Here is a 23,484-nt window from a genome sequence, read left to right as displayed (position 1 = left end):
CAGTTTCTTCCACACTTCCGCCGATGTCTTGATCTCTTCAGCATGCATGGAATTCACTGGATCAAACAGCAGAATAATTTTTCCTCGTGCAATGCGGTCCTTCCGCGCATCCATCTCACCAATAGTTCCATCAGCATTCGGGGTAGGTTGCAACACTTCCAAGAGATTCTCCACTTCCAGAAGAGTCTTTACTGTGAACTTCCATTCACCATTCTTCAGTCAGTTTTTCGCTCTAATGCCAGATGCACTTCCTGGTGGTAAGTTCCATTCTTCACAAAACTTCCTAGATCTCATAACCTAATAGGCAGAGATAAAGAATATGAGTACAATTCGTTTAGTTGTCAGAATAAAAGTAAACGCTTTTATTTTCTATTCGTAACACACAGCATAGATAAACTAGTATTGTATTTCTTACTACTAAATATGACAGATATTCGACCAGAAGTCATTGTTTACATGGGAGTAGTCATTAATTTACATCGACCCTTTTTATTTATTTTGAATCCCTCACAAGCACATGCCATCCGGTTCGTAACGGCTTTGTTCATGCTTATACAATTCATTCACGGTAGGTAGTCATTCTGGTTTGAAGCAGTAAAAACTTGCACGCAAGTTAGTCGCAGAGTCGATCGCATCACAGCGCAGCACACGCAAGAGCTTGCATGCCAGTTCCACACGCGTACCGCAGTGGAGAAAGTGGAGAAAGCACTCACCAGTAGACCATTCACGTAATCCGCGGAATCTGTGCTGTGTGCTTACGTGAGAACCGCGAGAGAAACGCTTGATCGCCGCGAGCTAAAACGGTAATGGTTCAATAAAATGTTGAATATTTTTTATGCAGCCAACAAAACCGGTTTACCGTTTTTTACTTCGATTGAATGGTTATTTTGTGCATGGATCATACATGTGGTTACTATACGTTCAAGGTTAACTGGAACTTCGAAAGATTCATTAGCGTATTGAGATCCGTGTCGTCAACACTGACGGCAGACCTCACAGGAAAAAGTGCATTAAATTTTGTTCAAGTTTTAGAAGTTATCCAATCTTGATCGTTTCGATTTAGTGATAGTGATCTCGTTCAATGGTTCGTCGGATATGAGTGTGGCAAAAGAACCAGCAAAATGTGCTAGTAGTCAGTGCTCGCAACCGCTCGAGGTGCAGTCAACCGTACTCTAATTTAACTTTCTCCTCTTTCACACAGGTGACGATCAGTCAAAGTACCTACAGCGCTTGTTGACCGATGGTGTGGCCGCTCCGGTGGACCGTGATGTTGAGGCGTATGAGCTGCAGCTACCATCGTGGTACGATGATGCCAAATTTAAAAGGTTAAAATAATATTTGTCCATAATTTAGAGGGTTTATTAATTAATTTTGTTTTTGTTTTAGGGCCCAGCGCTATTTTAAAAGCAACTTCTTTGCAATGTTTGTGGCAAAGCTCTGCGGTTTGCTCGTCATTCTGGCGGTGCCGAGTATATTGGATGTTTTGGTCTATACTAAGCAGTCTTCGACTGCTTTAACGGCGTACCGCCGATATATCGCCACCATTATGCACGTTCTCAATTGGTACTACGAAGATCTGACGCCGGGATCCGCGTAAGTCGTGACAACGAAATTGTGGAACAATTATTGTCCGATAATCGATATTTTATTTCGAGCAGATCCTGGAAATCCGTAGCGTTCGTTCGAAGAACGCACGTGATGGCCAGTAAAAGAAGCAGCTCTAAGCTGGCCAGTCGGATTATTTCACAGAAAGATATGGCGGTCACACAATTCGGATTTGTTGGGTACATTGTACTAGGGCACAAGAAACTCGGCATCAAATATCGTACGGAAGACATGGAAGCAATGGTTCACTTTTGGCGAGTCATCGGCTACATGATTGGTATTCAAGACCGGTAAGAGACAATCGTTTCTCCTTCGAGGCGTAAAACAAATCATGATTCTATTTCAGCTATAACCTGTGCACGGACTGCCTCGCGACAACCGAGCAGCGTATGACGCAAGTGCAGGAACAGGTTTTGCGCCCGGCTTTGCTTGCCCGAAAGGAAACGTTTCAACAAATGGGAAACGCCCTCATCGATGGACTGTGGTGCTTCAACCCATTCCTGGACTACGACGCATTTGTGTTCTTCACTTCCCGACTTACGGAAGTTCCCGGCTATCACTATTGGCTCGAAGAGCATCCTCCAACGGTCGGCGAGACAGCGTATGACACCTTCAGTCGGTACAGTCGATTTATACTGTACTTTCTAATACTCGTTCATGAAACTCTCCTGAAATTCCTAGTTTTTAGATGGTACTTCAACAGTCAAATGGTAATGTCAAGATTTCTCATAACGTACTTCCCGTTTTTGGCTATCTTCAAGTTCGGAATTAGAGACGCATACGTTAGAATATTAAAATGATTTAATATGATAGGTATATAAGACCAAGACCAGTGATAGATTCCGTCCAGTTATTAAACATTACCCTGCTGCTTAACGGCTAAGTAGAGATTAAACAAGTGATAGAGTGCCTGAATATAGCCGGCTTGGCCGTTGCTTTGCTGCACGGGAATATCGAAAATGTTACAAATGATTTCAATGTACCTGGTTAACGAGCAGTCCAGATCCGCCGAGGGAAACCCAACCGCATCGAGCATTTTCTCCACCTCTTCCGGCCATTCGGACATCAGATTGTCGATGTTAACCGCACCCGACCGGCTTAGTACGTTCAGATTCTGGTTGGCCGATTGGTTCGCCTTGAGGGATTGAATTTCCGTAATCCAACGGTCGATATCCTTCGGACTCTTGGCAATGGCCGACGGAGTCTCCAGTGGTTTCGTGAAAATCGAACGCATTTTCATCTGCAGAAGCACCCGATCGCTTTGCTCGCCACAGGGTTCATCTAAAGTCTTCAATACAAATTTAACTTCAATTTAATTCAAGAAACTATTGGAAAAAACTTACTTCCAAACCAAGCTTCCCAATATGTTCAGTCAAAGTATTCTTTCTACCTTCGTTCAAAAAGGGTGGCGAACAAATCTTCAAAAAAGCATCAATATCACCAACCGAAGGAATAAAATCCGGAACGAAAATCTTCAACTTATAGTCGATACTGACTCGCTGCGGTGAAAACCGAGTAATATACTGAAAGATATCTTTCAACTCATTTGGAGCTTCAATATTTTCATAAAACTTCGGATTGAATTCTTTCTCCTCGACCAGATTTTTCGGCAGCTCTTTTTCGTCCTCCGAAAGACTGCCGCTGCTGTCCGTCAGCGAGTCGTGCTTCTGCAGACTTTCCCGCTTGACGAAGATGTCTTTTGGTTCTACAATTTGGAACACCTAAAATTTGTTTTGTGATACGTTTAGGAGCTTAACTTACTAGCAGGTTTCTGCACTTCCTCATCAATTTTATCGACGTATTTGCTTTCATCCTGAAACCGAAACCGACCTGTCCTGTTAAAGGTACCAGTATAATCACAAACCACCAACCTTAACTGATTTCTCCTCACTCGGCTGCTTGTCGTGCAGGAACTTCAACGAACCCGAAACGTCCAGATCGGGCGGTGGTGGACTGTCGTCAATCTCTCGACTGTTTTTAATTTCGTACATTTCGTCGTACAAATCCATGTTTGTGTCCCTGCTGCTGTGCTGATCACAATGGACAATGCAGAATGCACTCGAAAAAAATAACTTTGTTTATCCCTCGGTTGCAAACCATGGCAACCGGTTGGCCGGACTGAGAACGTGTAAAAGCGAGCATGCGCTTTGCGCCAACTACGCGTTGGCGCCAAATGTCGTGCAGTTTATCTCTACAGCTGGTTCTATTATTAACCTTTCTTAATTATTAGAAAAGTATAAAAGTTATTCTTAATAGCACATCTGATATTATCATTTTACGCGACTATTGTTACCTATTTGTTTACCCTATTTTTGTGAATTGGTACAATATGTGATATTTTCCAGATGTCTGGGAACATTCCTGTCGTTAAAGATGTGTTGAAAAGTATGAACAGCGGAAGCAGCAAGCCATCCACACGTTTCTAAAATTACTCGAAAAATAAATTAAAGTAAGGTATAAATATCGATTTTTTGAGTAGAACTGACTGCGAATTTTTAAATAATTCTATTCCAGTGCTGAACATAATTTAACCCATAAATTGTAGGTACAACAGTGAAAACTGTTTACTTTTGCAACACAAGGTGGGCCAGTTAGAGCACACGTGTGTCCAAGGCTGAGAGAAGGTATGAAAACTTGATAGGGTATGTCGCTACATCGTCGTAATTGCCTATTCCCGTCCTATCCAACACAAATTATTAAAAATATCAGCATTTTTATGACACACAATGCAAAACTAGTTATTTCCTAATATTTTAGTTTGTTGTATATCATTCGCGATCAATCAAAGTGAGCTGAGATCTATTTAAATGCTTTTTATCATTAAAGAAGTCCTACCAGCCAAATTTCCTACGTTTTTTCGTGCGACGAAGAAGACAATGTCGACTAATCGTTTTAATTTTCGTCATCATAAATGAAAATAACTCACGCAAGGCATTGTCGTTATTCTAAAGCCAGGAAAACTTGCCTGACACCTGACCTGCAGAATAAAATTTGTCATGCCGTCCTACACAAATACATGCGCGTTAGCTTCGTAAACATTGTTGTGATTTTTAGTTCGGACGATGAAAAATTTTGATAAACAGATTTTAAAACGGCACGACGAATTTAAGAAATAAAGTCAGTTGCGTAATTTCAATAATATGCTTTAATAATCGCTTTTCAGTGATTTCAAAGTTCACGGATCGAAAGGTAAGTGTGTTTTAGGCAAATCAGCACTAGAACTTTTGGAGTATTCATCAAATCCATCCAACAAATGATGAAAATTAGAATGGCTTTACTTACTACGACGGGAATTAGAAATAAACCCTATTTGCAATACTGCCAATCGAACTGTTCATGTTCTGAGAAGAGCCTGGCTTACAATCCAGAGCGTTGAACTCGGCGGTAGCATCGTCTTTACTGCTTGATCGCGCGTTGTCTGAGATTGGATCAGATTCTTGGAGGACATCCGTAACATCAGCGGGGGCAAAATCTTTATCTTCAAACACGAATCTGTTCAACGGAACAATGCCGGTTTTACTAAATACGCTTTGGGCCGTTTGCATGTATGTAAACCGAAATAGCTCGCTGATTTCGTTAAAGGTAACAACTTTACCAGGATTCGCTTTCAGAAAATTTTCGACTGCTTTCGAAAAAGCAGTTTTCAGTGGTCCCATGAAACTCAAATCAAGCAGCTGAAACTTGTGGCTGCAGTGGGGGGTAAAGCCACAACAGTCACGAAGCATTCACGTGCTCGCTCAAGAACGGACAGATTTTTAGTGTGTGAGTTGTGTCCATCAAGCAAAAGGAGCACCGGAGAACCAGCTGTTGGACGTGTGTGAATCAGGAAATGCTCGAACCAAGAATTACATTCGCTCATTGTCATCCAGCCAGACGAGTTGCAAACAAGCGTGTCCGGAGGGGCTCCTTTTTTTAGGGCCTCGGTCAGTCCAGCTCTAGGGAATATCATCATCGACGAAATGAAGCATCCGGAAGCAGACATGCAAATACATGCTGTAGACAACAGCCCTCACTCAGCAGATGTTACCAATCCGACTTGTTGCCGACGCTTCAAAGCAAACACCTTGGATCTTTTCGTTTGCACCTAAAAACAACATGAAACCTAATTTAAACGGATTTTAACTTAGGACAATATGGCTCAAATTACGGTAAGGACGGATGTTTCGTCGATGTTAAGTGTTCTGCTTGCCGCAAAGTTGCCTTCCGCCATCGTCTGGATCAAAACATCAAAAAAATTATTGACCGCTACCAAGTTTGAAACCTTGCAATCGAGCCGCTGAGGTTGCCTCTGGAGCACGCAACGAAAGTTCCGGATGACGCTTTCGGAAGCCACGCAGCCAATTCCAGCCAGCTAACTGTATTTTGGTGTTGAACACATGGGCTTTTCCGTTTTTCTCCGCCAGCTGATATGCGAGGCTTCTGATTTCACGGGTAGTAACACCGTAGCATCGAACTTCCATTTCCAAAATATGATTCACTAGCACTTGTTCTTCAGCAGGAGTGAAAACGGTCTTAAAAAACTGATTTGGAACACTTCAGGCTCCGATATTGCCGCTTCATATCTCTTCACATACCGAGCTAGCGTCTGCCGCGGGTGCTTGGCTGCTTGTTTCGTGGATGTTCCGTCTTGCCTTCCAGTGGTCAAGGCCGCTTGTAGGGCCGTTTTTGACCAATTCTGTCTTCCAGAATTCCTTTTATATGTACGCACCATCACTATAAACAAGCACTGACGAGATGAACAAGAAAATTGACAAGCCTACTGAGATGAATTTGAGAATAGTTTATTCGACATAGTTTGCTCATTTCACCCCACTTAGAAGTGTTCATCTCGCCCCTAGTCAATTAGTTAAAGTAAAAACGAGTTTTTACACTAATTACAGTATAAAATCAAAACTCTAACGAAGGTGAAATGTGAGGTATAATGTATACATCATGTTGCAGTGTGCGCATAATTGATTAAAATGTTTAAACGATTGTAAAACCTCATTTGGTAGTGCTCCAAAACTATCCAGCTTTCCACGAGCGATAATGGCGGATATTGAGCACAAGTGGGCACAATCTTTTGATATTCATTGGAGGAGCGTCGAGTTCGCGCTGACGGAGTTAGTATGGATACATTCATGATTGTTTGTTGTTCGAATGTAAAAATGTAAACATTGTTCAATTTTGCAGATCAGCTAAAGAGGAACATAATCGAACGGACAAGAAGTTGTATGGATTGCGGCTTCGCAGTTTTCGAAAACTTATACGTAATACGCAACGGAAAGTTTCTTATCAAGTCGAGACGCTGTTCGAGAGCACACTGGACAACGGCTTGACCAACGCTGTTCGAGAGCACACTGGACGAACGAATGAAGGTAATATTTGCGTTAATGTGTAATGTTTCGAATGTTTAATTCGCACTATTGTGAAAAAGTTTTCGGAGCCAGTGTCTTCAGCAAATTATGTCCGCAAACCACTATAAAAGTTTGAATCCGTTTAGTTAGGTTCCACTTCAGCTGATCTGCAAAATTAAACAATGTTTACATTTTTACACTCGAACAACAAACAATCATGAATGTATCCATAGTAACTCCGTCAGGGCGAACTCGACGCTCCTCCAATGAATGTCAAAAGATTGTGCCCACTTGTGCTCAATATCCGCCATTATCGCTCGTGAAAAGCTGGATAAGTTTTTCATCGTTTGAGAACCACTTTAAGTTTTTTAATATATCTCCGTGTTTTAAAAGGAGAGATCACTTTCGTTTTGAAAAATAGATACTGTAGTACCTACAGTAGTGTATCGCGTATCATGTTTTATTACAAACTGCGTACTTTCGTAGAAAAAAGGGGTGCCCATTTCGCCCCGTGTGCTCATTATGCCCCTAATTCCCCTATTTAAACTTTTGACTGAAATATCTTCTTAGCCTTTTATTCCTTTATTCGTTATTTTGAGTTTCTAATGGGGTCGCATGATGGGGTTTGGTTCAACATCGAAACTAGTCGCTTTCCTGGATATATCCAGAATGCTCCCTGGATATATCCAGAACGTGTCCGGGTGTGACCAACGTAATCCTAGACACTTTGATTGACGATAAATTAACTAGTTTTGCAATTTCGTGCTGCCAGAAACACTGGTTCGTGGAAGAGTGAGAAGAATTTCGAAATCACGATTAAAGATATCTGCAAAGTGAAAGTACCTACGTCGCTTACACCAGGCGCTAAGGCAGGATTAGGGCACAAGAAATAAGTGAGAATAAGATTTGACGGTAGATGATTTTTTTTATTAATTTTAGACACTTTACATCGGCGAAGCATTCGTGTCTAAGAAGATTCTTATCTAAACAAGGATATAGGGCTCTGAAGCTGGCTTCATTTGGTATCGCAAGGGCAATTTATTTATCTGCTTTGTCTCCTATTAATTTGTATCACTTTTTCTTAAATTTGATCATTGTATTTTTAAGATTAATCTATTTCAAAATAATTTCTATAGGTCGTGGGGTTTAGCGGACAGCAAAATAAGGCACTATAAACACTACTATAACCTTGGTTATCTGTGCTATAACCTTGGCCTATAGCTGCCGGACTTACATTCTAAAGGTTAAAAGCTCATAACCGAGAGTCCCAAATATAATTAAACCTTTACTAGCCAAATGTTCCCAACGAAAATGACATTTGGTCAATAATAATCAGAAGCGGTTGGTACGAGATGTACCTCGTTCTTCCTACTCTGTTGATTCAGAAATGTATTCATGTAAAACAAAACAAAACAAAGCAATGTCTTGGTGCTACATCCCAGTAAACCATTTGGTTTGTATATCTCGATTGCAACTGAGATATACGAAATCATATTTGAACGAAAAAGTTTTATTTCACGCCATATAAGAACATATATGTACCAAAGTGGAGGCGATATACGTGCGGAAATTTTGACAATTATTTGTAATTCTATTTTGCGTAGTTTTTATAACACGCAACTAAATACTCCTGAATATATGATTAAGATATGATCCAATATTGCAACCGTCTATACTGCTTTATAATTCACAGTCATGAATTGTATATGAAGACACGCATGACTGCAAAACAACTTATTGTTCACTTCGATTTGACATACTCTAATCATTATACAATTCCAATGTGAAATTGACATGAAAACGTTTTAATGTGAACTTTCTATTACGATTTTGTGTTATCTGGGCACCGACAATAGGTTTGTAACCAGGTCAGCAACGTGTACAGGTTCTTGTATTTCGATCGGTTCTTCCTCCAATTCAATCGCTACCAACCCTTAGGTAACAGATTTGATTGACTGATTATTCGCTGTATCAATGGGAACTACCAGGTCTTCATCCTTATGGAAGTTTTCCTCGCCCCTCGTCATGTGAGACCAGCTCGCCGCCGAGTCGAAATACCATGCTACTTCCCTAGTACTTACCGCAGTCAGCATTGCACACCACAGCCTGTTTCTACGGACAATTCGCTGCAAAATGCTTCAAGTTTCTAGCACGTATGGCACGCTTCGTTTTTCTTCTCCGCTTTCGATTGTCGTGGTTCCTGCTTGGTGTAGAGAACTTCTTCCATACTAGAGGTCTTCAACGTCCTGCCAAATTTTCGCCTTTACAACGTCCTCCGGACGATTCAAGTCCGTTAATCATGGAGTTGTGGTATTCGGGGAGTTCTTTTCATCAGTAACGGAACCAACCATTGATCATTAACCTCGAAACCTATTTCGCTCAAGCTGCTGGTCGTAGTCAAACCTCCACAGCAGACCATTGTCCAGGAACGCCTTATGCAGGCAGTCCCACGCCTCTTCCACCGAATTGTTTCGCTGAACCAGGCTGTAAACGCTGACGCCCGCTCGTCCAAATTCTGGTCGACGACTTGATTTTCGACCGGTTTCACTGCTCGCCAGGACCCTTCTCGAATCAAAGTCATCTTCATCGCGAATAGGGGCGAGGGGGTTGACAAAATTGTGACGATTTGAGACATAGGCGGGAGGGGGTATGAAGTTATGTGACATAACAGTCGCACGTCTCGCAAATTCGTCACGTTGAAATGGGTTAAAGACTTAAAAATTGCCTCAAACTCCGTCGTTAGTGCATGCACGGATCCGATTTCTTTGGCCAGAATCCCATGGCCTTGACGGAACGGAATCCACTTTCCGGTTGCACACGCGCGGTGATTGCTTCAGGCCGTACATGCTTACCGGCTGGCCACGGATAGCAGAGCTCCGAAGGTGGTCTGCTTTGTCACCGGTGCTAAGACCTCATCGTAATCGCTGCCGCACGCTTCATGCGTTGAGCGACGATTCACAGCTTGTGCCGTACCCCGTTTCCTTTCTTGTCTTTGTTGGTCGTGAAAAACCATTTGCAACCAAAAGTCTTTTTGCCTGGCGTTAGTTGTACTAGCTGCCACGTTTCGTTCTCCAACAGTCCTTGCTGGGCAACACCCGGATCAGTTGCGTCAAGTTGAACTGGGGAAATGTGAAATGAACAGTCTTTATTCGTGAATACAAATGGTAATTGCATTTGCCTGCAATTGCGCGCTTCCGACCGCCACACCTCAACATCTGTGATTCAAATGGACCGGAATATTGTCTAGAAGAAGAGAGAGCACGGAATTGTCACGTCACCAACCACCATGATACCCATCGGATGATTCGCCAGTACTTGTGTCTGTTTGAGAAAAAAAATCCTCCTCGGAATCCGACGTCTCGTCACTCGGTTCACTCGTGATCGCCGGGCTCGGCTGGTTTTTCGCTCAATAGGCTCCAATGTTGCTTTCTCGAAACGTCGTTGAGGTAATCCAGACTCATGAATGTTCGAACTTGGAGTCGCAGATTGGCTGGAGGTTGCGTGTTGATATGGAATGACTCGTTGAGGAAAACCGCATCACGGCTCTTAGAGATATTTATTAAATCCTTCGTTAGGTCTAATTCACTTCAATAAAACAAGGGCTTTAAGCTCTAGGCCAAAGAAAGCTTACCTACAGTACAAACCATTAGCCGACTATGAAGAGACAACGACCGTAGATTAAGGTCGTTTATTTGAACTAAGACTTCACTAGATCACTAAGTTTGTAATTACCAATAGGGAAGTTTTTAGATTGTTCTTTAATAATCTACACGATTACACATAACGATGTTTTGCACTAACTTAACTCAGACTGAACGGATCTACCGTCAATGTAATAGGCTTTTATACAGAGCGCATCGTTATGCGTTACGATTAATCGATGAATATCGTTCGAATAATCGCTGAATATAGAATACAAGGGTAAAGAGTGGCGTAGACCACAATATTCTTCTTCACCGGATACTCTGCACCGGATGCTTCTCGCTCTGCTCATCGAAACCAACTAGGATGCACTCCTTCGATTTGACGTCCCAATTCTTCCATTTTTGCTTAGGAATGTGTGGCATCGCCTTCGTCCCGAAAACACGCACATGGAAAAGATCAGGCTTTCGCACGTGCTCTACTGTACTTCCGGTGGTCAACCGCTGGCAACGTCCTATCCTCACTCGGCACCGGCTTCAGAGCATCCCACAGCTCTTCCAACTCTAGGTTCGCTTCCATCGCGGTCTAGTGATTCTCGCAGCCGCTCAGGCGCTTGATCGGCAGGAAATTTGAAAGGTTCTGCTAGGGAATTTGTTGTGGGATCGATAGACCATGACAAAATCCGGTAGACATCTTGAGTTTTTCTTGAGAAAAACTGGGCTTTCAAACCTATTAGAATATGCAACCGAACGAACTATTCTCGACAGTGGTAGAAGAAAATAATGAAACAAAGGTTATAAGCGGATTCGAAACTAACTTTTCTCTCATGTTCTGTGCGTCGCGGATATTGGTGAACCCTTGAACCCTAGCGGTCTAGCATTGCAAGTAAAACGACTGCAATTAATTCACCATTACCTATTTTGGAGCACAATTTATCGTCCTTTCTATCCGCTGTGCTGGTGGTCTTAAGCAGGTTGTCTTGTTGTTAGTTCGATAAATACTTTTTCACACTCCTGGCAGGATCGCCATTGTGTAGGTTTTTGATTTCTATGTTATAAAAGACTACCTAAAAACCCGCTCCTAGCCAATGTTAACAAGCATAGATTTAGATAAATAAATAAAAGTCAAAGCATTTGTCTTCACTGTTTAGGTTCCGTCAGTTTTTGGTACTGGCAGCAAATTTTGTATTTTGAAATTTTTCGAATCTATTCTCAGCTGCAACGGATCAGCATTTCGTAATTTGGAGTCAGCACTTTTTTAAGAATCATCTAACAATTTTAGAGACAATTTCAGATCAGTATTGAACTATGAAAACCATTTACAACCGTAGCTTTGCGACGTAAGCCGCTAATTTTATCCATCGTGAAGTGACTGTCTCGCCTCAACTAATGCAATCCATTCGCAACACCGTGTCATGCACCCACCAAAACCGGGGACTGAACCTCAGTAAGGTACTCTCGAGTGAAGCGAAATGCTGTTGAGTTACTGTTGGGCGAATCACATATACGGCTGTCTAATTGTAACAAATAATAAACTTCGAAAGAACACTGATTTAAGAAACGAGGGCGCACCAAATTGGGCCTTCATCAAGGTCACCACAATGTCACGCTACGGTTCTAGAATGTGGGTCCAAAATCTGATAAAAAAATTTTTGTCAGAATCGTCCAAAATTTGATCGAAAATATGATAAAAACCGTCGTTTATGTCCAAAAGCTGATTTTGGTCCAGAATGTGGTTCTAAATCTGGTCCCACATCTGATTAAAAATGTGGTCCAAAAATTATCCAAAACCCGGACCAAATTTGATAAAAATGGTCCAAAATCTGGTCCCGAATCTGATGGAGGTCCAACGTCTGGTTCAGGTTTATAATCGGGTCCAAAATACGGCCAAAATCTTATGCAAAATGTTGTTCAAAATCTGGCCCAGAATCTAGTGAAAATCTGTTCCAAAATTTGTTACCAAATCTAGAACAAAATATGATAGAAAAATGTGGTCTGTGATCCAGTACTGGTCCAAACCACGGTCCAGAATCTTGTTTAAAACCTAATCCAAAATCTGTTTGGCGGTTTAAAAATGAGATAAAAAATGTAGCGCAAAATCTGGTTTATATTCGGGTCCAATTCCAGAATCTGGTACAGATACAGAATTTGGTCCAATGTTTAGAAAAAAATAAGGTCCAAAGTCCAAAATCTGGTCCAAATCTGGTAAAAAATGTAGTCCAAAATCTGGTCTAGAATTTAATGCAACTCCATGATCTGGTTCAGATCCAAAATGTGATCAAAATCTGATCGAAAATGACCTTCAAAATGTGATCAAAAATGTGGCTTAAAGTCTTTTCCACGAGCTAGTGTAAACCTGATGAAAATGTGGTCCAAAATCTGGCCCAGTGCTGAATGGAGGACCAGAATGTGGTCCAGATCAGGTCTGGAATCTAGGTCCAAAATCTAATCCAAAATCTGGTCAAAAGTCTAATCAAAAATTTGGTCCATGATGTAGTCTAGGTCTAAAATATAGTCCAAGTCTAAAATCTGGTTGAAAACTTGGTCTAAAATTTGTTGGTGGTTTGAAAACCGACCAAAACACTATGTGTGGCCCAAAAAATCGGATCAAAAATATGGTCCCAAATCTGGTCCCGTTATAACCTGGTCCAAATCCAGCATCTGGTCCAAAATTTTAGTACAAAATCTACTCCGAAATCTGATGAAAGAAAATGTGACCCAAAATCTGGTTTTGGTCCAGAATGTGGTCCAATATCTGGTCAAAAATCTGATCAAAAACGTGGTCCAGAATTTAGTCCATATTTGGAAAAACATCTGGAAAAACTATGCTCCAGAATTTAGTCCTGGCTCAGAATCTGGTTGGGGGTTTAAAAATCAAAAATAATAAACTTGGAAGGAGCACTGATTTAAGAAACGAGGGAGTGCTAAATCGGGGTTTCGCCAACGGCGCTATAATGTCACGCTACGGCTCTGTACATACGTAATTGAAAGTAATTATCATATAGTAGCTATAAACTAGTATATTCTGGAATACGAATAGTGAGTAACAAATATTTACCGTTAAACTTTATCCTGACAGGAAAAGTGCACGATACTTCCGTCGGCCGTACGTACGAACGCACTCTGGTAGCTGAACTTTTTCTTACAAACCGGACAAACGCTCAGCTCGGTCACGAGCAGATGCTTCGATTCGTAATGAATCTTTTGCTCATGGGTCTGCAGATGCTCGGCATAGTACAGACCCTTCAGAATCTGCGTCTTGCGCTTCCGCTCCAGATGGTGATTCAGTGCAATTTCGAGGAAGTTTTTAATCCGCACCAACGGAATGTCATCCGGCAAAATCTGCAGCACGGCGTACGGGTTGATCCGTTTGGCATTGCGCTCCATGATGGACAGCACGGTTTCGATGTCCGGCTTCAGGCAGCGCGGGTGCAGCTCCAGATCGCTGTACGGTGGCGCCACCGGCGGGGTGAGAATCGTTTTGATCAGCGTCACGTACACGTCACAGCTCTTCGGATCACCTTCGTCGTACGTCTGATCGCAGTAGTCGACGGCTTTGTCGAAATCGCCCAGAATTTGCACGAAAATGGCAACCACTTTTTCGTGCTTTCCTGCAATGAATATGAACGACCAACTTAAATAACGAAGTAGGCTGGGGAAAGGGTTCGTACGAACCTAAACGGCCAAGGATGATGGCACGTGCTTCGAACAAATCCGTGTAGGGAAACTCTCCAAGTACCTTCTCAGCGTGATAGTATTTCGATTTACGCAAGAAAGTTAGTAACTTATTGCTGGTAGTATCCAGTGCTGTCTTTTTCTGACTGCAATAAAACCTTTCAATAAAAAATTACATAGCAAATTGATTGAGTAAACTTACACATCCGACTCAATGTCAGGATCATTCTTGAGACCAATCAACTTTTCTCGATACTGCTGAATCAAAATATTATGAAACAGAGCCTTCTGTTCGTCCCAAACATTGACAATATGCTCCAGATATTGAACGACCAGCTGCTTGTGGTCTTTCAGCAGAAAATCCAACACTTCCGCCCGGGGCAAGTTTTCCACCTCCGGTACGTCTTCGATGAATATTTTCAGCCCATCATCCGGGTGCTTTTCTAGCACCCACCCGGCGAATTCGAAGATCAGTTGTTTATTCTCGTTCCCCAGATGCTGCAGATACTGGACGGTTCGGTCGTGTCCGTACAGCGGAGAACCGGGCGTCTCAGCCTGAGCCTGCAACAGCTGCAGCGCTCGTTTGTGCTGACCCTTGGTTTGATACAGGATAATCAGCTCGACATATTTGTCGTACTTTTTCAACACTCGCTCCGATTCTTCCAGATAGCAGTAGTTCATTCGCAGTACCGAAGCTACCATCGAATCGTTCGTTTGAAGGTAACATTTGAGTAGAGTAGTGTCGATGATGGAAAGCAGCGCGGAGATGTTTTTCCCCGCAGAAAATTTCGATTCCGCTTTGTTGATAACTAGCTCTTGCCGCAAACTGTATCGAACCTCCGTTAGATAGTCAATCAAAGCCAGCAAGCCGTTTTCGATGTCTTTCTCGTCCAGAATTGGAGCCGCTTTCTTTGAATACGAACTCAGTTTGTTCTTTCCATTCTCTGGCAGCAGGTCCGGGAACAGACGAATGACATCAATCGGATCAGTGTTCAGCTTGGAGAATTCCTTCATCGATTCGCGAAAGTGTTTGTTGATGAACAGATTGTAAGCATGTCGGGTTTGGATTTCGTTTATTTTTGTCATCTTAAACTCGGGACTTTCATCGGAAATGTTCTGCAATTAAGCAAATCTGTAAATTAAGTATTTTGGTTATGAGCTAACAAAGTGGTTACTCACCGTCAATTGAAGTGCCAAATGAAAGTTCTCCTCTTGCAGAAGATGTTCGCGCTGCTTGGAGATTTCGACCGCTTGTATGCACCACAGGTGCGAGGTGGAAGCCGCATACAACAGCCCCTGTTTCCCGCGTGTCAAAAAACGAGCTTTCGGCAGCTGCGGAATGGTTTGAATGAGCGTCCCTTTGTCGGACATATCCACATGATCGAATATTCTAACTTCCAGCGCGTCCGTTATTAGACCAACAATGTACGGTTCGTCCCAAACCAGGGCCTGAAACGGTTCGCTCCATGTTAGAGACTTTAAATTACGAGTGTCCTTAGTTGTTAACAGCGAAGCATCTGGCTTAACTAATCCGCTGGCGGATTCTTTCCCTTCGTTTTTGTACTTCTCCGTATAAACAGTCACTAGGTACTCATCTTTAGCGACCGCAAAGACACCGTCTTCAATCAGAGAAATGCATGGCTCAATCGACTTCGACGAAGACGTGGGGAATAAATCAATCTTTTTGGGTTGTTCTCCTGAAATCTAAATATTAAAGTTTAAAAACCACTACAAAGAAATCGCAACTCGAATTCGAAAACCGTACATCGTATATCACGTACTCAGTCTTGAATCCGACACAAATGCAGTTATTGTTCCACGCAATCGTTTTCGGAACATCATTCAAATCGATATCGTTACCGAATTCCAACAGTCCATTCTGCTTCCAGTAATAGCACTGCAACTTTCGCTTTACCACTACACATAGACGACAGACCAAGGCTAACTCTCCGGTTAGTGATTTTGATTTCTAAAAAATAAACAAATCATTAGAAAAACTCTTCTAAAACTTTCTAAACCACCCATACTTTAATATCCAACGCAAACTCGGTGGCGCCCTTCGTCTTCTGGGCCGTGTGTATCAGCAGAAAGCCGTGCCGGCTGTAATCGTGCACACTGACGATCCCATCCGATAGGCTGAAGATCAGCTCGTACTCCGGGATGACCTCGATCTGGGTGACCGGTTTTTTGCTGAAATTTTTATCGTACCGTAGCAGCTGCAGGCCCAGCCGGTTCGTGTCCGCATTCGGCTCGAGGGAATACATCAGCAGGTGGCCCTGGCGCGTTCCCAGGATCAGTTTGTTTTCTGCTCGAACGCAAGGAAGGAAATGTTAGCTTTCTTTTTCCATTAGTAACAATAATTTGGGCTAATTTACTTACCGAATCCAGTCATCGATTCTATTTGGACCGAAATTTTCTCCGGCGGATAGAGAATGTAAGCTTCGTGCATTTTTGCGTAACTTTAATTGTTGGAAAAATCACTAATTGATTAACTATTATTCAAAAAACAAGATAGAGGGTGAAAGTATGACCGAAGATTAATCACTTTTGTTTTGATACGTTATTCCATAGGAGCTGTCAACATAGTCAAGGACGCCCATTGATACATTTTGCGTTGTGTTGCGCCCTGAACATCGCGCAACAGTATCTAGTATAGGCCTGCGACAAACAGAAGGAACTATCGGCCGCAGAAAGTGTATTGAGAAAAGTAGAAAGTTTTGTAATAGAGTTATAATAAAAGTTGAAGGTAAAAAATATCTTTTGTACCCATAAATAAATAATTTGAAGTCACAAATAAATTTTTTGTTTTACTAAAATATGTAAATTTCTTCATACTTTTCAACCTTCTTTCTGCCTTGTTTCGAAAAATGCAAAAAAAAAGGATTGTTCAAAATTTTTAGCATAACCCTCTAATGAGCAACATCGTAACAAAACGATGCGATCAAACTACTGAACATTTTTTCATGAAATTGAACACAAATTGAACACGATTTTGATGTAAAATCAGTTATCTGGAGCAGCGCCAAGTAAGAAATAGTCCAATTTTCCTATTTAGTTTTTCGTGTCTAAGGCAGTCTAACCCAGATGTTTTTTTTTTCAATTCAGATACATTAGGTACAGCGCCGTAGCGTGCGGTTGGTCAGACTGACCCCCGCCAAGGGCGCAGGCTCTTAAGGACGCCAAAAAAGGACCTGCATTTCAGTAACGCATTAGCAATAACGTATGCATTAAAAACTATATACTGATTTTAGCGATTTTTCATGCCACATTATCAGTTGATTTGCATGCAGCAGCCATGGTGAAAACAGTCAAACAACTACGCTCGATGCTTTGTTCGTACTTCCAGCTCCACCCCGTAGCGAAGAAGTTGGACATGATGAAGCACGTATTCGTATCCATATCCGCCGAATAAAGCAATCTAACATTCCATGAAAAAGGCTAAAGTGCTGTACCGAAGCCTGTTTCCAGCCGCCCGACAGTATTACGCGGTCATGCAGCAGAAGCTAAGGATGAAGACCGAGAGCAAGGTGGCCTCATCGTTTCGCGCCTTGGGCCGGAAGGTCAAAGAAACCGGTTAAACGGTGAAGTACTTGACCAAAATGTACATTTTTATGCGGAAGCACCAGTCGAGGCTGGCCGTGTCTGAGTAGCAGGCGCCCAGAGAACAACTGAAGGTGCTGGTGAAAAACATCTTTCCGGCGAAGCACGTTGTCGTGGTCACAATGGGCGACGAAAACTATGTAACGCTGGACGCAACGACTGGCAAAGGACCGGATTACTGAGTACGTTCCCCACCAAAAAGGTAAGTGAAAATGTCGAGTATATTTTCCGCCCCAAGTTCCCGAAGAAGATCCTTCTGTGGCTGACGATCAGAGGGAAGAGAATGTTCAAGGCTCTGTTATTTCGTTCAGGGTTTACGGTGAATGAGGAGATACGCACCAAAGCAACAATATAAGTTTTATTGTACTCTTATGGTGGTCTTGAAGACTAATTTGGATCTTAAATGCCATCATAAGAGTGTAATAAAACCCAAAATGTTACTTGGGCAGACACAGTAGTATGAACCACCTACCGGCAATTGCCACCTTCAATAAAAAGTATCGCGCAAAGAATGTGGGCTTTTGGCCGGACCTGGCCTTGGCCCATCAAGCCACGAGATCACTAGAGGAGATAAACCGAGGAAAGATAAAGGTTGTACCGACGATCACCAACTCCCACAACATCTCCCAACTGCGATCAGTAGTACATTTTAGAGTGAAGCTCAAAGGGAGCATTTATTACGTTAGCATTTACAATATTATTGTCGCCGTGAGGAGAAGTGATAGAGATCAGACAGCAATAAAAGAAAAAAAGAAAAGAAAAGGGGAAAATTTCAGTCAGCGTGTCAACTGCAGTTTTCAGGTTAGTAATATCACTGGTTCTGAGATTCTATATTTACCCATGTCCTATTCTGTTGCTAACTAACTACTCCCTGTGGTGACTACCCATCTGACCCATGACTTTGAAGGAGTTTATTCCGAAATTAAATTTTGAACATGGCCATCACTTACGGATGCCTTTGGCATATGCCGATGATATCCTTCTCATTTGCGAAGAGATGTTTTCAGGCTGTTGGGTGCCCGTTGTTAGCGTCTGTAGGACTGCAAATAAACACAAAAAAGACAAAGGTGCTCATCCGTAATCCCTTCGACATCAGCTGTTCTGACCCAGATACTGTTTGCAGGTTTGGAAACTACGATTTAGTGTTAACCACTAAGGCTTGGGTTCGGTGGATGCTGAGTCTCTTGATGTACCATTGCGTTTAAAAGGGGGACTGTCAACAACAAGATTAGAATTGCACGGCTAAAATACTACGGACATATTTTAAGAAATGGGAGAGATGGTATTCTGAGAATCGCCCTTCGCTATCGCCTGAATCAACCTAAAAAACTTGGACGACCTGTCTTTACCCGGCGAACCACGCTCCGTCAAAATGTAGAGCGATCGGGAATACCAGCTGGCGTTTGGCAGGAATGGGCAATGGACAAAAACAAGATGCAGATGGAGGCCGTAAAGCTCTTCGATAAGTTTGTTGAGTCCGATCACGACGACAGCAGCGAAAGCGAAGAGGAAGAGGAGTATTCTGGGAGGGATAAATCACTCATAGAAACATTTTGAGATTAAACCAGTTATTGGACGGTTCCTCCCACAACACGATCATGGATAGTACCGGCACTAGCGTGCCAGATATAAACAAAAGGTGGGACACCAGACGTTTTAAAAAAATGTGTTGGCACGGAAAAACGGAGAAATTGACAGGCGTTGAAAATGGACTTGAAATCGGACTAAAATTTATAGCAATTCGGATTGGAATTCACTTGGAATTAGACATGAAGTCGGATTAAAAACAAAATTTGAAGTATTTGTTTGAAATTGGAATTAAATAGAATTTTAGACTTGAAATTGGATTTGAAATTAAAGTTCAAATTTGACTTGAAATCAGAGTTTAAATTTGGCTCAAAGTTGGTATTAAATCAGACTTGAAATTGGACTTAAAATCATGCAATTGAACTTGAAATTGAGCTTGACATTGGACATTAAATCAAACCTGAATTTTGAATAATTAGAACTTGACGATTTATTTCAAACCAGACACCAAATAAGACACGAAGTTTTACTTGAAATTAGGATTGACATTTTTCGTCCTATTCTCGTTTTACCTCTTTTCTCCTTTCCAGTTCCGTTTTTTCACTTTTCGCTCCGTTTTTTCTCCTTCCTTTGTCTGGTTTTTGCTCTTACTTTACCTTCGTTTTTCCTCTTTTTCTCATTTGCCTTTTTTCTGTGTCGTTTTTCCTGTTTCATTATTCTGTTGTTGTTCGTCCCATTTTTTCTTGTTTTCAGTTCTGTTTCTTTTCTAATGTTTTGAACTAGTTGTTTGATATTTTCTTTCCCGTTTTTTATGTTTTCTATTCTCTATTTTTTCATTTTTTCGTATCAAGTTTACGTCTTTTTCTAACTCTTTTAATCTACTTCTCTTCTCGTTTTTCGTCTTCGTCTATTCCTCTGTTGTTTTTTTGGTGCCCCGTTTCTCCGGCTTTCCTGTCGCGTAAAATCTGTTTTTAGTCCCCTTTTTTTTCTTTCATCTCCTATTTTATCTCCCATTTTACGTCTTCTTCTCTTTCGTTTTAACTTTTTTTAGTCCGTTTTCCTTTTTTTTCTTCTGTTAATCCAATCTTTTTCTCCTTTGATATCCGGTTTGACTACTTTTTCCCCTTTTTCCACGTTTTCTCTATCGGTTTTCCTTTTTCTCTGTCGCTATTCTTTTCCTTTTTGGTTTATTTTATTTTCTGTTCTGTATTCCCTTTCTTGTCCCGTTTCCCTCATTTCAAAAGAAATTTCTCTCTCGTTTTTTTCTACGTTCAACGGAATAGTTCTATTCCCCGTGAAGAATATGTGCGTGACCTAGGGGTAACATTCGAAAGGTCACTTTCTTTTGCTAGACATATCGACAACGTGATTAACGAGAGCCTGAAACTTTGTGCGCTTTTCAGTAGGTTTGGCCATGACCTCGATGAACCGATCTACAAAGGTCTCGTCAGAAGCAAACTGGATTTTGCTAGCGTTATTTGGCGTTCGCAGTATGTAACGCATATTCAACGGATAGAACGGAGAAGAGCTACTACCCTACCATGACCTTTGTTCTTTGGTGGACATTGACACGATACACTCGAGGCATAAGATAGCTGATATCGTGTTCTTCACGAACATACTTTCAGGACGAACAATTAGCCAACCATTGATCATGCGATTAATTTTCAACAATAACCCAGTTACACTTCGACGACATAGAATCTTCGATCCACCGTTTCGTTCTAGGAACTACACACAGCACGAATCCACTTCCCGTTTCATGAACGCCTTTAACCCGCTTCAGCATATTATAACCACTGACATATGTGCTCAAATACCATTAAACATAGACTAAGTCTTATATTATACTACAGAGCACAACTGCTTTAGTGATTCTATCTTTATTTTATATATCACTTGTTTCTATATGTAGGATCCTTCCAATAATTCTCCAAATACAAATACAAACATGATTTTTTCTGTCCGCTGTTTCCTCTTTCCTTTTTTTCTTCTTTTTCTGTTCCGTTTTTCGCAATGCAATGTTGCGAATCGAGCGAAAAGCCAACGATGCTTACTCTCACGTGAAAGAGTATGAGAAGCATAGCATTCAATGCTTACGCCGCACACGCAAGCGCAAGTCAAACAACCGTCGATGCTGTGTGCAGTCATTCTGCCACCTACACACAATGATTGTGGAAAAAATTGTTAGCTACCCTGTGTCAGCTACTTTAATATTTAAAAAAATATTTTTTGGAAAGTATTCTTCTATAATAATTCTTCAAGGAACATTTACTTAAGAGAACCGCAGGGAACTAATTATCTTAATCTAGCATACATATACGATTGGTGGAACAAGAACTAATCTAGCCTAACGCTAACCTATGTTCAAACGGTAAGAGTTAATTATCACTATGCTACTTAAAATTGAATACTAAAACTACCTTACAGCTAGAGCAAACTTAAAACTACAACACCAGAAAATCAAACGTTACTAGGGGAAAATAAACGTGAGTCGAAAACACTACTAAAAAAAGATAGTGAATAATATGGTATGTGACAATTGAGTGCTTGACTTTTAGAGTGGTTGTAATCAGTGCTGAAAAATGTGATGGATTCGTTAGTAGCGAGGTGGCGATTGCCTTCAGCAGCTGAAAAATGTACGTTTTTGGACAACAATTTTTAATTCATCATATTTCTTGTCGGAAACCCAGTAAATTGTGTTTGTGTGAACCAAATGCCTGGTTAAGTGATTTGTGAAGATGATCTTATCAAAAGATTTTGAAAATATGAATAAAAAAGTGCATTTTCGGCTCATTTATTCATAACTGATTAAAATAGGTGACACTGCTCAATTCGTTCCTTACCCTAAATGCAACGGCAGGCTCACACGAGCTAATTCGAAACCAAATCGTACACGATCCAACAAGAACGCCCAAACAAACAATATACGTAACGATAAATGAGGCTAAGCATAGACACAGCTGCTTCGAAAAAACGACCCACGACGACAAAACACAACCGAACGCGACTGAAAGTGAAACACGTTTGTTATAAAAACAAAAAAAACTAATAAACTGGTTAGAAATCGGCCGATTCGTCTGACACAAACTGCGCTGGCGAGCTACAAATTTTATATAGGGTTTTGAAAGAAGACAGCTTTCAAAATATGTATAACTTAGCTTTAAAACAAGATCAGGATATAGGATACGATGAACACGGGAAAACAGCAACAGTAAACAACTCATGCACACTAAATACACAAATATACATATTAAGCGTATATACACTAATACACTTTAAATCACGAAAAATATGTAGCATTTAAAACGCCGCAACAAGCGTCAACACAACAGTGCTTCGTAGGAGTCACGAGGAAAACAAGAAAGAAAATGACGACAAACTGAACAGAAAAGAAGAAACAATTAAACAAAAATGGCATAGAAAAGGAGGAAAAGCAAGACATAACAAGAGGAAGAACGGAACAGACAAAAACGAAAAACTAGAAAGTAACCTAACGGGACAGAAAACAAAAAAAGAGGCTGTAAAAAAGAAAAAACGGGTCTGAAAATGCGGATAAACGAAATAAAACAGACGAAAAATGGAACAGAAAAGAAGAAAAACGGAGAAATGCGAAAAGCGTGACTGGAAAATAAGACAAGGAGGAAACGGGCAGTGAAAAGAAAAAAAAAGGGCAAAGGAGGAAAACCAAGCCAAATATAGGGAAAACGGGACTGAAAAAGAAAAACGACGGAAAAAGAGGGAAAATGGTAAAGAAAGAGGGAAAACGGAAAAGAAAACAAGTGAACTCAAAAGGAAAAAGAAAACCGATAGAGGAAACCAGTAAAAGGGGTAAAAGCTGTCAAACATGATAATAAAGGAAAATGATGGGACAAAATGGGATGAGAAATGGGACCGAAAAAGAAAAGCTGAAAAAACGGACTAAAGAAAACCGTAAAACGGAAGAGGAAAAGACGAATAAAACAAGAGATAAAAAAGAAAAACCAGAGAGTGAGGAGAAAAACGAAGTTAAAAAAAAGGAAAAATGTACTATATATTTATATTTACTTACTTATTATTATTCGCATATAACTCATAATTGCTAACTTATGGCTTTCCAA

The 23,484-nt window shown here is 41.2% G+C and overlaps 3 protein-coding genes across 3 annotated transcripts; 1 reads left to right on the top strand and 2 right to left on the bottom strand.

Annotated features, from left to right (window-relative positions):
- The first annotated feature begins 997 nt into the window (after positions 1 to 997).
- Positions 998 to 2,522, top strand: LOC128743407 (uncharacterized). The gene is made up of 5 exons (XM_053839970.1): positions 998 to 1,132; positions 1,202 to 1,325; positions 1,387 to 1,593; positions 1,659 to 1,895; positions 1,952 to 2,522. Exons 1-5 carry the CDS (start codon positions 1,096 to 1,098, stop codon positions 2,403 to 2,405), a joined length of 1,059 nt encoding a protein of 352 aa, XP_053695945.1. The 5' UTR covers positions 998 to 1,095; the 3' UTR covers positions 2,406 to 2,522.
- Positions 2,459 to 3,614, bottom strand: LOC128743408 (intraflagellar transport protein 46 homolog). The gene is made up of 4 exons (XM_053839971.1): positions 3,477 to 3,614; positions 3,367 to 3,418; positions 2,949 to 3,310; positions 2,459 to 2,893 (listed from the first exon to the last, which is right to left on the bottom strand). Exons 1-4 carry the CDS (start codon positions 3,612 to 3,614, stop codon positions 2,459 to 2,461), a joined length of 987 nt encoding a protein of 328 aa, XP_053695946.1.
- Positions 3,615 to 13,627: 10,013 nt separating this feature from the next.
- LOC128742502 (vam6/Vps39-like protein) lies at positions 13,628 to 16,765 on the bottom strand. Its single transcript, XM_053838882.1, has 7 exons — positions 16,637 to 16,765; positions 16,285 to 16,562; positions 16,023 to 16,226; positions 15,437 to 15,961; positions 14,460 to 15,373; positions 14,258 to 14,403; positions 13,628 to 14,193 (listed from the first exon to the last, which is right to left on the bottom strand). Exons 1-7 carry the CDS (start codon positions 16,704 to 16,706, stop codon positions 13,643 to 13,645), a joined length of 2,688 nt encoding a protein of 895 aa, XP_053694857.1. The 5' UTR covers positions 16,707 to 16,765; the 3' UTR covers positions 13,628 to 13,642.
- Positions 16,766 to 23,484: the final 6,719 nt, after the last annotated feature.

Source organism: Sabethes cyaneus, chromosome 3 (assembly GCF_943734655.1).
Source record: "Sabethes cyaneus chromosome 3, idSabCyanKW18_F2, whole genome shotgun sequence".
Classification (NCBI taxonomy): Eukaryota; Metazoa; Arthropoda; class Insecta; order Diptera; family Culicidae; genus Sabethes; species Sabethes cyaneus.
The sequence above is the reverse complement of the archived record's forward strand: the minus strand, read 5'-3'. Positions and strand labels throughout refer to the sequence as shown.